General features: G+C 39.1%; 1 protein-coding gene across 1 annotated transcript; it reads left to right on the top strand.

Moving 5' to 3' along the window:
* Positions 1-5,885: 5,885 nt before the first annotated feature.
* On the top strand, positions 5,886-6,218 carry LOC110942468. The gene has a single exon (XM_022184246.1). It carries the CDS (start codon positions 5,886-5,888, stop codon positions 6,216-6,218), a length of 333 nt encoding a protein of 110 aa, XP_022039938.1.
* The last annotated feature ends 6,765 nt before the right edge of the window (positions 6,219-12,983 follow it).

The following is a 12,983-nucleotide window of genomic DNA, read 5'->3' as shown; positions in this document are numbered from 1 at the left end:
TCGAAATACCATACAAATCCCCTCACAACTATTTGGGTATACTCACAAAACCCACTACCACCAACACCTTCAACTCCATCATCGACACCCTATCTGCATCAAAGTACAAAACTTTGCTAACAGCAGATGCTCCCATTTACCAACAAACCCAGAGAGAGTTCTGGAAAAATGCTACCCTTGAAAAACAAGGAGACATTGTCACAGCCATCAACTCCTCGATACAGGGTAAAGCCATCCAAATCACCCCACAATCCATTTCAGAAGTCTTCAAACTCGACGATCAGAAAGGTAAAACTTCTTTTTCTAAAACCGAGTTGAAAAATGATTTCTTGAATAGGGGGTATGCAGAACAACCAAAAAGAGATACATCACAAAAATATTATTTCCCTTCTGCACCTAGGTTTTTATTTCACACTCTTTTGATGTGTGTTTCTAACAAAACAACTGCTTTTAACGAAATACCATCAAAGATCCAATGCCTAGGATATGCTATTTTAAATAATGAAAATTTTAATTACTCCCAGGAGATCTTTGATGATTTGGTAAAAAATGTTGATAGCAAATCATTTTTACTTTTTCCAAGATTTTTAAGCTATTATTTTGAACAAAAATTTGGAAAAGAAGATGAAAATTTGCTCAAACAAGGTACCTATTTTCAAATAAATGGTTTAACACCTGAGACATTCTCAAGAATGTTAACACCTTCAAAAACAAAAGCAGAGGTGCCTGAGCAGAATTTAGCAGATGAAACTGCTCCTCAGGTATCGGCTGCTGAGCCCACTGCTCCAGGTGATCATAGTAGCACAACCACTTCTTTGAAACCCACACCTGCTATTACCAAAAAGACCAAAAGAAAAACATCCGGAAAGCCCCCCAAACCCAAAACAAAGGCACCTCTGGAAGATGAGATCACAGAGCCACTACCGGTGACAACACAAATGTCACCAACAACCACTGCTGCTTCTTCCTCACAGCAGATGGAAGAAAAATCTCCACCCTTGCCTCAAACTCGTCATGCATCCTCACAAAAGGATCAGGTTGTAAACACAGGGACCCCACATTATGAAGCTCTGGACCCACTCGGATCCATCTTCCTCAGTCCTGATCCCAAGGACATGTCTCTTTCAACACCCTTATCTTCACCCCTCACATTACCACAATCCATGCTACCTTTGTTGCATGCAGTTAATATAGCTCAGACACAAACCACTTCCTCTCAATCACCTATCACTGAGAGTATACTCCCACAAGTGACTGGGTCTGATGTCTATACCTCAGCTATCCCAGCAACAACTGAGGAGGTTACACTGCAGGAGTTACAAGTAACTCCTGTCAGTAGTTCAAGTGGAGCAGCCACTACAAATGTTGAACCCACTGGTTTGCATTTGGACAGTGGTTACATTCATAAGATTCCCTTGAAGGAAATTTCTTCAAAAGCACCACTGAGAACCACCAGTGAGTTTGTGATGACCACTGGTAACCTCAAAAGCTTATCAAGTGCTGACGAAAGAAGTCCCCAGTACCAAGAATAAGGGGCATCAATGAATGACTTTTGGGATTCAGTTCCTAAGTCACACATTGGTACAACCACGGCTGGTGGGGATTCAGATGATCCCATTAACTTGGATGATGAGTCAAAATATCAGGAATTGACGGGCAGATTTGAAAATCTTGAAACTTCAGTTGCTAAAATAAAGGATATGGTGCAACAGCTGTTAGAAGCTCAGAAAGCACAGTCCACTGCTGTTCCAGCTCAAGCACCTGCACAACCTGCACCTACTACAAATGAGCTATGGAATGTATTCCAACCACTGCTGGAAAAACAAAAATAGATGGCTGATCAGCAGCATGCAATACAAGTACAGATGCTGACAAACATGGTGGAGTCAAGGTTTAAAGATACTCAGTCAGACATCAAAGCTATCAAGGCTCACATCCAAAGTACCACTGGAAAAGTTTCTCCCACTGTCCTTTTCATGAATGAACCGTTTCCAGATAATGCCAAAAAGGGGGAGAAGATCAAGTGGAAGAAAAAGGGAATTGAAGATGGTATCTATATTGAACCTGATAAAGATAGCCAAACCAAAGCTGTTGTATCAACACACACCACATCACCACACACCACCATAACCACTGCTCTACCATCATCATCATCCTCTATGATCACATCACCATTACCAAAACCAAACTCACCACCAAAAACTGCCATCCCATCATCCCCTCCTGCCAAAAAGCAGAAGACAACAGATGTTACAACAACTGTTGTAATGACAACAATGGTTGAAACACCAGTTGTTTCAACTGCTGTTAGTCAGACACTTTCCACCATTCAAACCACTACCATTTCAACCCCTGCTCAAAAGCAGAAGACACATGCTGACACATCAGTAGTTGTAATGACAACAGTGGTTGAAACACCAGTTGTTTCAACTGCTGTTAGTCAACCAATCACCACTGCTCTCAACATTTCTACATCACAACCAACAAAGCTTTACACCAGAAAAAGAAAAACTACTCAGGCAAATGAGGACAAATATGATCCTATTGCTGCAAAACATCCACTGGAACTGGAAGCTGTAAAAAATGAGATGAAACAATTCTACACTGAGGATGATCCTTCAATCAGAAGATTTCCATCACTCATAGGCTTCATAGTCCTAGAAGATATGGATGAATATCTTGAGCTCAAAACTAGGCAGGCTAAGACTAGAGCTAAGATTGAATGTGAAGGTCAAAGTGATGAAGCCATCTCTGAAAAATTGGAATTCTTGCTCATAAAAGTCAAGCTGATGGAAGACTATGCACAAGAGCTGAGCAGAGAAAAGGCAGATCAACGAAAAGAGATGAGAAGAAAATATCTTGCATACATCATGAAAGAAAAATTCTATCATGCTGAAGAAAAACAATTTGAAGAATGGCCAATGGTTTCTTTAAAGCATGAGGCTAACAGAATTAAAAGGATTAAAAATGATCCAAGAAAGAAGAAGACAGCTCCAAATTGGAACAAATACAAAAATCTCATTGCTGACCTAACATCTAAGTACAAAAGGAAGAAACAGGAGCTGGTTGATGCTAAGGTAGACACTGCTGAAGCCATAGCAAAATGGACAAAGTAGTATACTGATGAGGCTTATGAAAGGCTTAAGAAAAGGAGGATAACTGTTTCAGACACTCCAAAGAAGCCTGACTACAAAAAGCTAGAACAGCAGATTGATGCTCTTAAAACACTGATCACATCAACCGATAATCCGATCCTTGTGGAAAACCAAGAAAAAGGAAAACTATTGATCAGTGAAGAAGAAAAAGAAAAGGAAGCTGAGTACTTCACAGAAGCCATCAAGAAAATGGATCTAAAAGAAGACAGATCAGCAAAGCTTCAAGACCTTACCAAAAAGGTATTAACCAAACCTGCATCACCAAACACTTCAGACATGACAGCCATTGAGCTAGATCAAAAGAAGAGGCAAGAGCAGATTGAAAAAGAGACTGCAGAAGATATAGCTGCAGCAAATGATGTCATCGAAATGGCCTTCAAACAAATGTCTGACAACTTACAACTTTTCACAAGACCAACATCTCCAAACTCATCATTAAATAAATCTCTCCCAAGAAACCTATTAGGATCAAAAATACTAAAGTGGATGTCTGATCAAAAGACCCATGTATTGACCCTGGTCAGATCCAATGGTGAAGTGAAGTACATATCAAGGAAAGAAGCACTAGGTCTTGGTGTGGAAGATTTGCAGGATCTCCTTGAACTTCCACTGTGCAGGGATGAGGATGACTCAAGTTCCAAAGACTTTGAAGAAGAATTTAAAAGACAAGCTAGGGAACATCTGATGAGAAATAAAAATCCAGAATAATGAAGGGTTTTGGCATTATCTGTTCCAGGGGGAGATTGTTGGGATTGAACCCTACCAGAGGAACAGATAATGAAAGCCAAAACTTGATCACTATAGTGGATTAATCATAAGCAGCTGTTTATTTTAAGCTTTCCCCTTGACAGTGACTCAACATCTGATATGCTCCAAGTACTGCCCTTATCAACAACTACTGATCTTGTAAACTACTGATAAACCAAAGCACTGATGAAGTTTAAAGGCTGAAGCTCAATCTACTGACGGAATCCAAGCACTGCTGAAGAATTAAAGCACTGCCCATTCAAGGACTGATCACCCTTTGAAGAAAGCACTGTTGCTCAAACAACAGTGGTTGGCTACATCAGTGGAATGAAGAATCAGTGTTTATACATCAGTAATTAGAATGTAATCAGTGTCTGTATGGGCAGTTGTTATAGAACAGTAGATAGAGTTTGTTAGTTTGTTAGATGTCACTTTCATGGTGACGTCAGCTGAGATGCCTCAGTGGTTTGGTTTGCCTATAAATGTAACAGTACCCTGTACTGTTACATTTGATTGACTAAGTGGGTTCTTCTCCTCTAGTCCAATCCTTTCATCTTGTGCAACCAACCTTGGAGTATCAGGTTGAAGGGGATCTTAGTTTTGTAAGCATGCTTTGTAATCTTTCGCTTTGTTTTGTAATCTTTCGACTAATGAAAATCATGTGTTTATGAAAACTATTTTCTTCTCTCATTGTGTTTACAAAGTTTGTAGTTCATTTCCGCTGCACTAAATGTTTAAATCATGCAAACAAGCACAATCATGACAACCTCCGATCCTAACAACCCGCCCCATGACCCGTTTGCTAGAGAAAGATGTTCTTTTCATCTTCGACGAAGAATGTCTTAAAGCCTTCAACTTTTTGAAGGAACAGCTTGTGAGTGCACCTATTCTTATCTCGCCCGACTGGAGCTTGCCGTTTGAGCTCATGTGCGATGCGAGTGACTATGCCATTGGAGCGGTATTAGGACAAAGAAAGGATAAGCACTTCCACCCTATATACTACGCGAGCAAAACGCTAAATGATGCCCAAGAGAACTATACCACCACGGAAAAAGAACTCTTAGCCGTAGTATTTTCTTTCGACAAATTCCGCTCATACCTTGTTCTATCCAAGACTATAGTCTTCACCGATCACTCCGCGTTGTGTTTTCTTTTTCAAAAGAAAGACGCCAAACCCCGACTCATTCGGTGGATTCTCTTACTTAGTGAATTTGATATTGAGATTAGGGACAAGAGAGGGGCAGAAAATGTGATGGCCGATCATCTATCGCGTCTAGAGGATCCCAAGAGAGAAGAGATTCGTGAGGAGGAGATTGGAGACACGTTCCCTCACGAGTCTATAGAGTTTGTTGAGGCTGAGAAAGAAGGATTGCCATGGTTTTGTGACTTAGCTAATTATCTTTCTAGTGGCAACATTGTGAGAGGGATGACCACACAACAACGTAGGAAATTCATTAGTGAATCGAGGAAATATGTGTGGGATGATCCTTTTCTCTTTAGAATTGGGGGAGATAGGATACTCAGACGTTGCGTGTCGAGAGAAGAGGGTTGGAACATCATCAAACATGTACATGAAGGCCTCACGGGAGGACATCATGGAGCACATGCCACCGCTCAAAAGGTATTTGATTGTGGTTTTTATTGGCCTACCGTACTTCGAGATGCCATAGAATTCGTGAAGACATGTGATGCATGTCAACGAACTGGCAATATTTCCGCCAAAGATGAGATGCCTCAAAACCCGATACAAGTAGTAGAGGTTTTTGACGTTTGGGGCATCGATTTCATGGGACCCTTCCCAAACTCCAAAGGAAACCGTTACATACTCGTGGCAATCGACTACGTGTCTAAATGGGTTGAGGCTCAAGCTCTTCCCACAAATAAAGCCCGAGCAGTGTTGAAATTCGTTAAAAAGCTCTTTTCCCGATTTGGGACTCCTAAAGCCTTAATTAGTGACCATGGCACTCACTTTTGCAACGCATTATGAAGAAATTGCTTGCACGCGATGGAGTCACTCATCGTTTATCTACCGCATATCATCCACAAATAAGTGGACAAGTGAAAAATGCAAATCGCGGTATCAAACGAATCTTAGAGAAAACAGTGGGTAAGAATAGGAAGGATTGGTCCGACAAGCTAGGCGATGCGTTGTGGGCGTTTAGAACCACCTACAAGACTCCTTTAGGAACCAAACCATTTATGATCATCTATGGAAAAGCTTGTCACCTTCCCATCGAGCTAGAGCATAGAGCGCTTTGGGCATTGAAAGCCGTTAATCTTGACATGACCGAAGCCGCTAGGACGCGGTTCTTTTAAATCCATGAGCTAGAGGAGCTTAGGGATGCGGCCTATGCTAGATCGTTGGGAATCAAGGAGAAGACAAAAGTTCTACACGATAAAAAGTTAAGAAAGGTAAAAGAGTTTAGTAAGGGGGATAAAGTGCTTCTTTACAACTCAAGATTGAAGTTATTTGCGGGGAAATTGAAATCAAAGTGGTCGGGACCTTATATGGTTCACTATGTGTTTCCGTATGGAGTGGTGGAAATCATGGATGAGACGGATGGCCATAGTTGGAAGGTGAATGGCCATCGGTTGAAGCACTACATTGGAGGAGCAATAAACAAGAACGAGATGGAGGAAAATCCTCTCGAAATTCCATCAAAAGCCGCCAATTAGTGTTTTGGGATGAAGTCCCAAGTGTAGAGTATGTACCGTTTGTAAATTTCGTTGTTTTTTGTAATTTTTCATAGTTTTTCGTGTTTGTGTTTTGTGTGGTTGAGAAATTTTGCAGGAAACGTACCCTTGAAGGGCTGAATTTGCGAAGAAAACAACATTCCAGGTAAGTCCCAACACTTAGAAAAAATTTGGGATGGTTTGGGGAAGGTTTGGTAAGAGTTAGAAAATTTCCTAAGGCATGAAACTCATAAATTTATGAAACCTTCTGTGAAAAAACTGCCGTCGCGTCGCGCCACCACAAAATGGCATCACTGTGGTGCGACGCTACACCTTGGTCCAAAAATTCATATTGACCCCCCTTGTTGCGTGCCGCCACCACACTTGGTCCTCCCTGTCGCGTAACGCGACCCCGTTCAATGACTTTTTCTACTTGAACCACCCCGTGGCGCTATGCCACGGGTAACTTACTTTACAGTCGCGCTACGCGACGTCATAAACATCGTTTAAAACTTATCATGTTCAGCTCTTTTCCCCAAAACAACCAAACCCTTCTTCCCACCGCCCCATCGACGAACAACCACCCTACCTCCATATCTCCATCATCTTTCAACCATTTTCATCCATTCCATCTTCAACATGATCGGTTTTCGAAACCATACAAAACCCACCAAGGAATTTCACCATCCATCCGCCATATCACTCCGGTTCAGATCTTGCCATTAACGAAAAAAAATTCAAGTTTCTTTGCAAATTTCAACGTCTCGGGTATGATTTCTTGCACTATTCTCGTTTTTAATGTTTTTCGAGTAGGTTGATGTTTAATTTTTGTTTTGTCTTGTCCACTGTAGGTTGGGTCAGATGTGTCATGTCAGTCCGAGTCCGTCCGTGAGTCTTGTCGAGTCCTTGTTGGGCCTAGTCAGTTGTTTAGGTTAGGTCCTATCATATGCTTTGTTAGGTCAGTGGTGTCGAGTTTTTGCTCAAGTCGTTTTGTGGTCTAATGTTGAGTCGATTTAGTTCGTGCCTAGTATAGATATGCTAGTATTAATGTAGGTTGCGGCAGGGGATTGGTTTGGGCATTTGAGTATTTGCGAGTTGCGGATGGTTTTGGTTTGGGAATTATTGAACGATTAGGGTATAATATCTTGGGAAACACACGACGTTACTTGCATTTGATACATGGGTGCGGGTGGTGTCGGTTTGGGATATTGAATGAATTTGCTTGATGATTGAATGGTTTGGGGTATTGACGAATTAAAGTTCCAATCTTCGCAATAAAACAAAATATTTGCAAACGAAAAACCCTCCTTTAATTAGGCGGACTTTTTCAAGCAAGGTTGGACGTCAATGTCGGTTTGGTAGGCACTCGTTTTAATTACGGACAATTAAAGTGCCGAAGGGGATAGTGTACATTGAGTCCAAGTTAGCGTCTTTGTGTCGTTTTAGTTAAGTTTTAGTATAGTTTGAGTCGTAGCTAGTTGTTTTTTGGGGTTTACTTGCACGTACAAGTGGTTTAACATCGCCCGTACTCAATCTCCGTTCGGGCGAGTTTAACTATCACTTAGCATTTGTAAAAGGTAGCCCGTTTGTTTCAAGTTTAGCCGCGAATGAAATGCTATACAGCTATTCTATCTTTTTCGAAAGAAAAATTTTTAAAAAATCCAAAAAAATTATTAAAAAAATTCAAAAATCCAAAAAATTTAAAAAAAATAAAAAAATACCAAAAATAGTTTGTTATTACTGACTGTCTGCTTGTTTTGTCTTGATTGTATCTATTTTGCAAACATGGCGAGCAGCTCTCGCAGAGGCAGGTCTAGAAAGACAGGTGCGGGTCAGTTAGCACCGCAACAGGATCCACCCCAGCAAGACCCGGTTCCGCAAGAGACTCCGATCATTTAGATAGCTGCCGATGATCCTAAGTTAAGAAAGATCGAGTATCAAAGGTCTTATAATTTTATCCCGGATAGGAAAACTCATAGAGCTGATCACCCGATATTGAAGTTTGAGCCGAATACATCAGAATGGAACAAGTATGATAAACTAAAGAAAACTGATTTACTACAGCACAGGGTTATACATTGGTTGTGGTTGAGTGAAATGGGCTCGAATCAGGAAGTTGCGGACCTTTTGGGTCCGAAGTTGATAAATGCGTTGGAGTGTACGCAACCGCAGTATGAGGAGTTGGTGCTAGAGTTTCATAGCACTTGGATGCATAAGGAGGGGAAGTTTGATAACGACACAGCTATGTCGTTTAGCTTAGGTAGGCAGGTTTATGAGATGAATATGGCGAGCTTTGCCATAGTATCGGGGTTTTACACTGAAGAGGAAGTGAAGCGGTCGGATTTTGTTACTAGTTTGAGGGGTGCTTATTCTCAGCCTAGGGATTATGGTGTTGGTGCGACTGAGCTGAGGAACTTTTGGAAGACGATATCCGATCACCCGTTCTGTGAGAACTGGCACAAAACCGGTAATTTCCGTACACTTTAATTATTATTTAATGACTGCAATTATGTGCTTAAATGTCAACATTGTCTGATTGCATACTAGACAAGTGAATTCATGCATGTTTTATACTACAAGATATTGCTTTATGCATTAATGAACAACGTTGCGTCAGAAATACTAGTAAACTCACCGGTAAGACACATTGTGTCAACAATTCTGCAGAAAGCAGTCAGACATTAGAATTAGGGCCTAGGTGTAGGTCCAACGACAAGAATACATTAAAACCCATGAGTACATACAAGGGTTAACATATAGACCTTCCAAAAGCTAAAATACGCACTAAAAAGCACCCGAAACGCACTTTAAGTGCAGAATTTTATTAAATTCAGCTATAAATCAGCTTTTAACACATAAATATTATACAGAAATCATGATTTACCATCCAGAATACTTCCCTAAGTGTCGGGAATTGAAAGGGGTACAAAAGGGTACATAAAAGACACTAAACGGTGCAATTTAGCACTATAACGAACCGGTATCTAACCGAACAACCGGACACTACCCGGGACATAAAAATATTACTAGAAGCATTGCTTATTTATTTCTTGGCTAGTTGTGGTCACCGAACATCTTATTACATCTCCTAAACACTAAATACCTAAAAATACCTAACTAATACCATTTCAACTAAACCATGTAACTAGTAGTTGAAATATTACACTTACCCCCCCCCCCCCCTTGTTGGACGGTTGGGAAGCAAGAATCCGACAAGGGATTTTATTGTTATATTTTATAAGATATGTTGTGGAATATTCCAACATAATATTCCATATGCTAGGAAAAATTTTATAAAAACCATAAGTTATAACATAACCATCATCCTTCACCATCTAACTCACCAAACACCCCCTTCTTCCTTCTTGTTCTCGGCTCAACCACAACCCCCCACCATCACCATTTTCAATCACCTTCCATACAATCCAAGGTTATTTCATGGTGCAAGAAGGTCACTAACGAAGCTTGGTGGACTCGGATCTTGAAGGACCTCAACCGTTTGCTTTTAAACACTCAATCTTCATCATTGTTCTTCCCTAGCTTTAAGCTAGTTGTAAGCATCTTGAACACTCTTATATACTTCTATTTTTAGTGGTTAAAAGACTTATTATGTTGAAAATCTTATGAACATTAAAAGACATATTCATGAAACTTGAACATGAAGCTTATATGCATGATGAATCTTGATGAAATAGTGATATGTTGCTTATGTGTGATAGTTGTTGTTGTTCATTTGAGATGATGATGCTGATCATCACATGAAGCTTACTAGATGATGTTTAAACACTTAAACTAGCAAGTAGGGGGATGACTTTGTAACAACTAGAATAATCATCTCCTTGTCTAGTCATGAACTTGATGCATAAATGATTTCTTGGAAAAATATTAAACAAAACAAGCTAGTAATCTTGTGAATCTAAGATTCATGGGTGATTTTCTAAAAGAACCAAGTTTAAAATGTGATTTTTAGAAGATCTTGGTTCTACATGAAACTACACTATTTTTATTAGAAAAATAAGAGAATAAACACTTATGTAACAAGAAAAATACAAAAGAAATATTTTTGAAAAACCATATTACAAGTTGTAAAAGACTAAATCCTTCAAAAATGGGATTTACAAACAAACAACCATGTTTTTAAGGGCAACTAAACCTACTAAATAACATGGTAAGTTACTACAAGTTTTTACAAAACTTCAAGTTCATGACGTAGTGTGATTTACTTGATTTTGGCACTTGTTTATGTTGAATGGATTGTGGATGATATTGATGATGATTTTAAAAGAAAATAAACACATGTTTTGAAAACATGGGAAACCTCCATTTTTAGGGGAAACTCTGTCAAAATTTTTATAAATTTTGACACTTAGAAAAATATATAAGTTTTTGAGAAACATATTCCCTAAAAATGTATCTAAAAACATTTACCAAGGTTTCCCTAACTTTTGTGTTAAGAAACGATGATTTCTTCAAGATTAAAATTGATACTAAGCATGTATATATTTTTGGAGAAAATATATATATTTAATTGATCACCAAACTTTGTGCTAAGTGTACGTAGTATGTATTATACGTGATAGTGTATTAGGACTTGAAAATACACTAAATACTCTTGAGAAGTAAAAACACAAAAATACACATACAACGTATAAGATACATAATCCGGGTGCAAAATACAAGAAACTTATATTTATTTTTGAGAAAATAATGTAAGTAAGACACTTAGTTAAAAATATAAATTATTTTTTTTACACAAGGAAAACATATACAAAAGAATGTGACTTGTACTTGTGCGATACAAGTCTAATGACTGACGTTAAGAAAACACGTATAGGTCACGACGTTAATTAAGCAAATCCGCTGAAGTTTACGACGCAAGGAACGCAAAGTTGTGAGTTCATGCTCCCACTTTTCTTTAACTGTTTTTGATTTTATAACTTCGGGGGTGAAATACATGTTATAACTGTTACAATGTTTACAAATGGTATGATGGAGTACAAAAACATTCAAGTGAAACATTCTAGATCATGCCTCGAATAGGGTACCATAAGCACCATTAATCAACGTATACATTCAGACTGCGGAACAAAAGGTTAGATCTAATGGGTTTTAGGCAACCCCACTCTTGGCCTACTTCTACCAATGAGTGCTTCTGTGTCTCAGTCAAAGTCGACAAAAATGCCTAGGTTTGGTGGCTTCCTATGTCGTGACACATGTTAGTGGCCTTGCAAACCACTAGCGATCTCAAACATTCATAGTATTCAGTTACAGATACATTCTACTTGATACATTCAAACATTCATAGTACTCGGTTACAGATACGTTTTACAAGTTACATTCAAACATTCATACATTCTACAAGTTGCATATCATGTTTTCATTCAAGTATTTAAACATTCAAAACAATCACTGTATGAATTCACACCAACATTATGTTGACGTTTTTCCAAAACTCACATGTATTTCAGGTAACTAAAGTTGATGTGCGCGCGGTCTTACTCATGCTCTCGGATATCGTTATGTTTATCGTTGAATAAAGTTGTAACTTGTAAGACAATATGCGGTCTTGTGTTGTAAACACTTAAACTATGTTTTCGGTTATGTAATGGTAATGATGTTTGAAGTTATTTTTATGAGCATGTAGTATGTTTACCAATTGTATGCAATGAAAACCTTTCATGATCACACCTCGTGCTTCCGCCTTAGAAAGGGGTGTGACAGATTGGTATCAGAGTTGTGATTGTAGTGAACCAGGATTCCTTCTCGAGTCTAGTCTACAATCTCTAGGATCATTTCACGAAAACAATTTTCAAAAAGTTTTCATTGCATAAAACTTCCCGCGACATCCACTACCTGAAACTGTTTACAAAGAGTCAAGAAAAGACACTTCGAGACTTAGAGTGCACTGGAGTAGCACTTGTCATTGATTAAGAATCACTTGCAATTATGTGTGATAATTGATATATATATATATATATATATACTAGAAGTAGAATGTCACAGGTATACGTGACTTTAGCTGAAAACAATGGCCTATCTGAAGGAAGTGATACGGGGATGAAACGAACTGTGCGGACTGTGCAAGGAGTTATGTAATTATGGATGCATACATAATTATGGAATTTAGTGCACAGAAACCACAGCAAGTCTTGTCACGTATAGTTTCCCTCAGTGCAAGAAAAGGGTCAAACGTGAACACCCCTCCCCCAGCCTACTAAATAACTCTGCTAAAGTAATAATTGTTTGATGTCACTTATGTGGTATATGCTTGTGTATATATACTACTACTGTCTCGTAAGACGATATCAAATAAATGTTTAACCCTATTACGTTATGTTCTGTCAGAACATGGCACCCAGAAAGGCTGTGAACACTCGCGAACAACCTCCTCCTCCCCCGCTGCCAAGA

This window comes from Helianthus annuus, chromosome 7 (genome assembly GCF_002127325.2).
Source record: "Helianthus annuus cultivar XRQ/B chromosome 7, HanXRQr2.0-SUNRISE, whole genome shotgun sequence".
Lineage (NCBI taxonomy): Eukaryota > Viridiplantae > Streptophyta > Magnoliopsida > Asterales > Asteraceae > Helianthus > Helianthus annuus.
The sequence above is the reverse complement of the archived record's forward strand: the minus strand, read 5'-3'. Positions and strand labels throughout refer to the sequence as shown.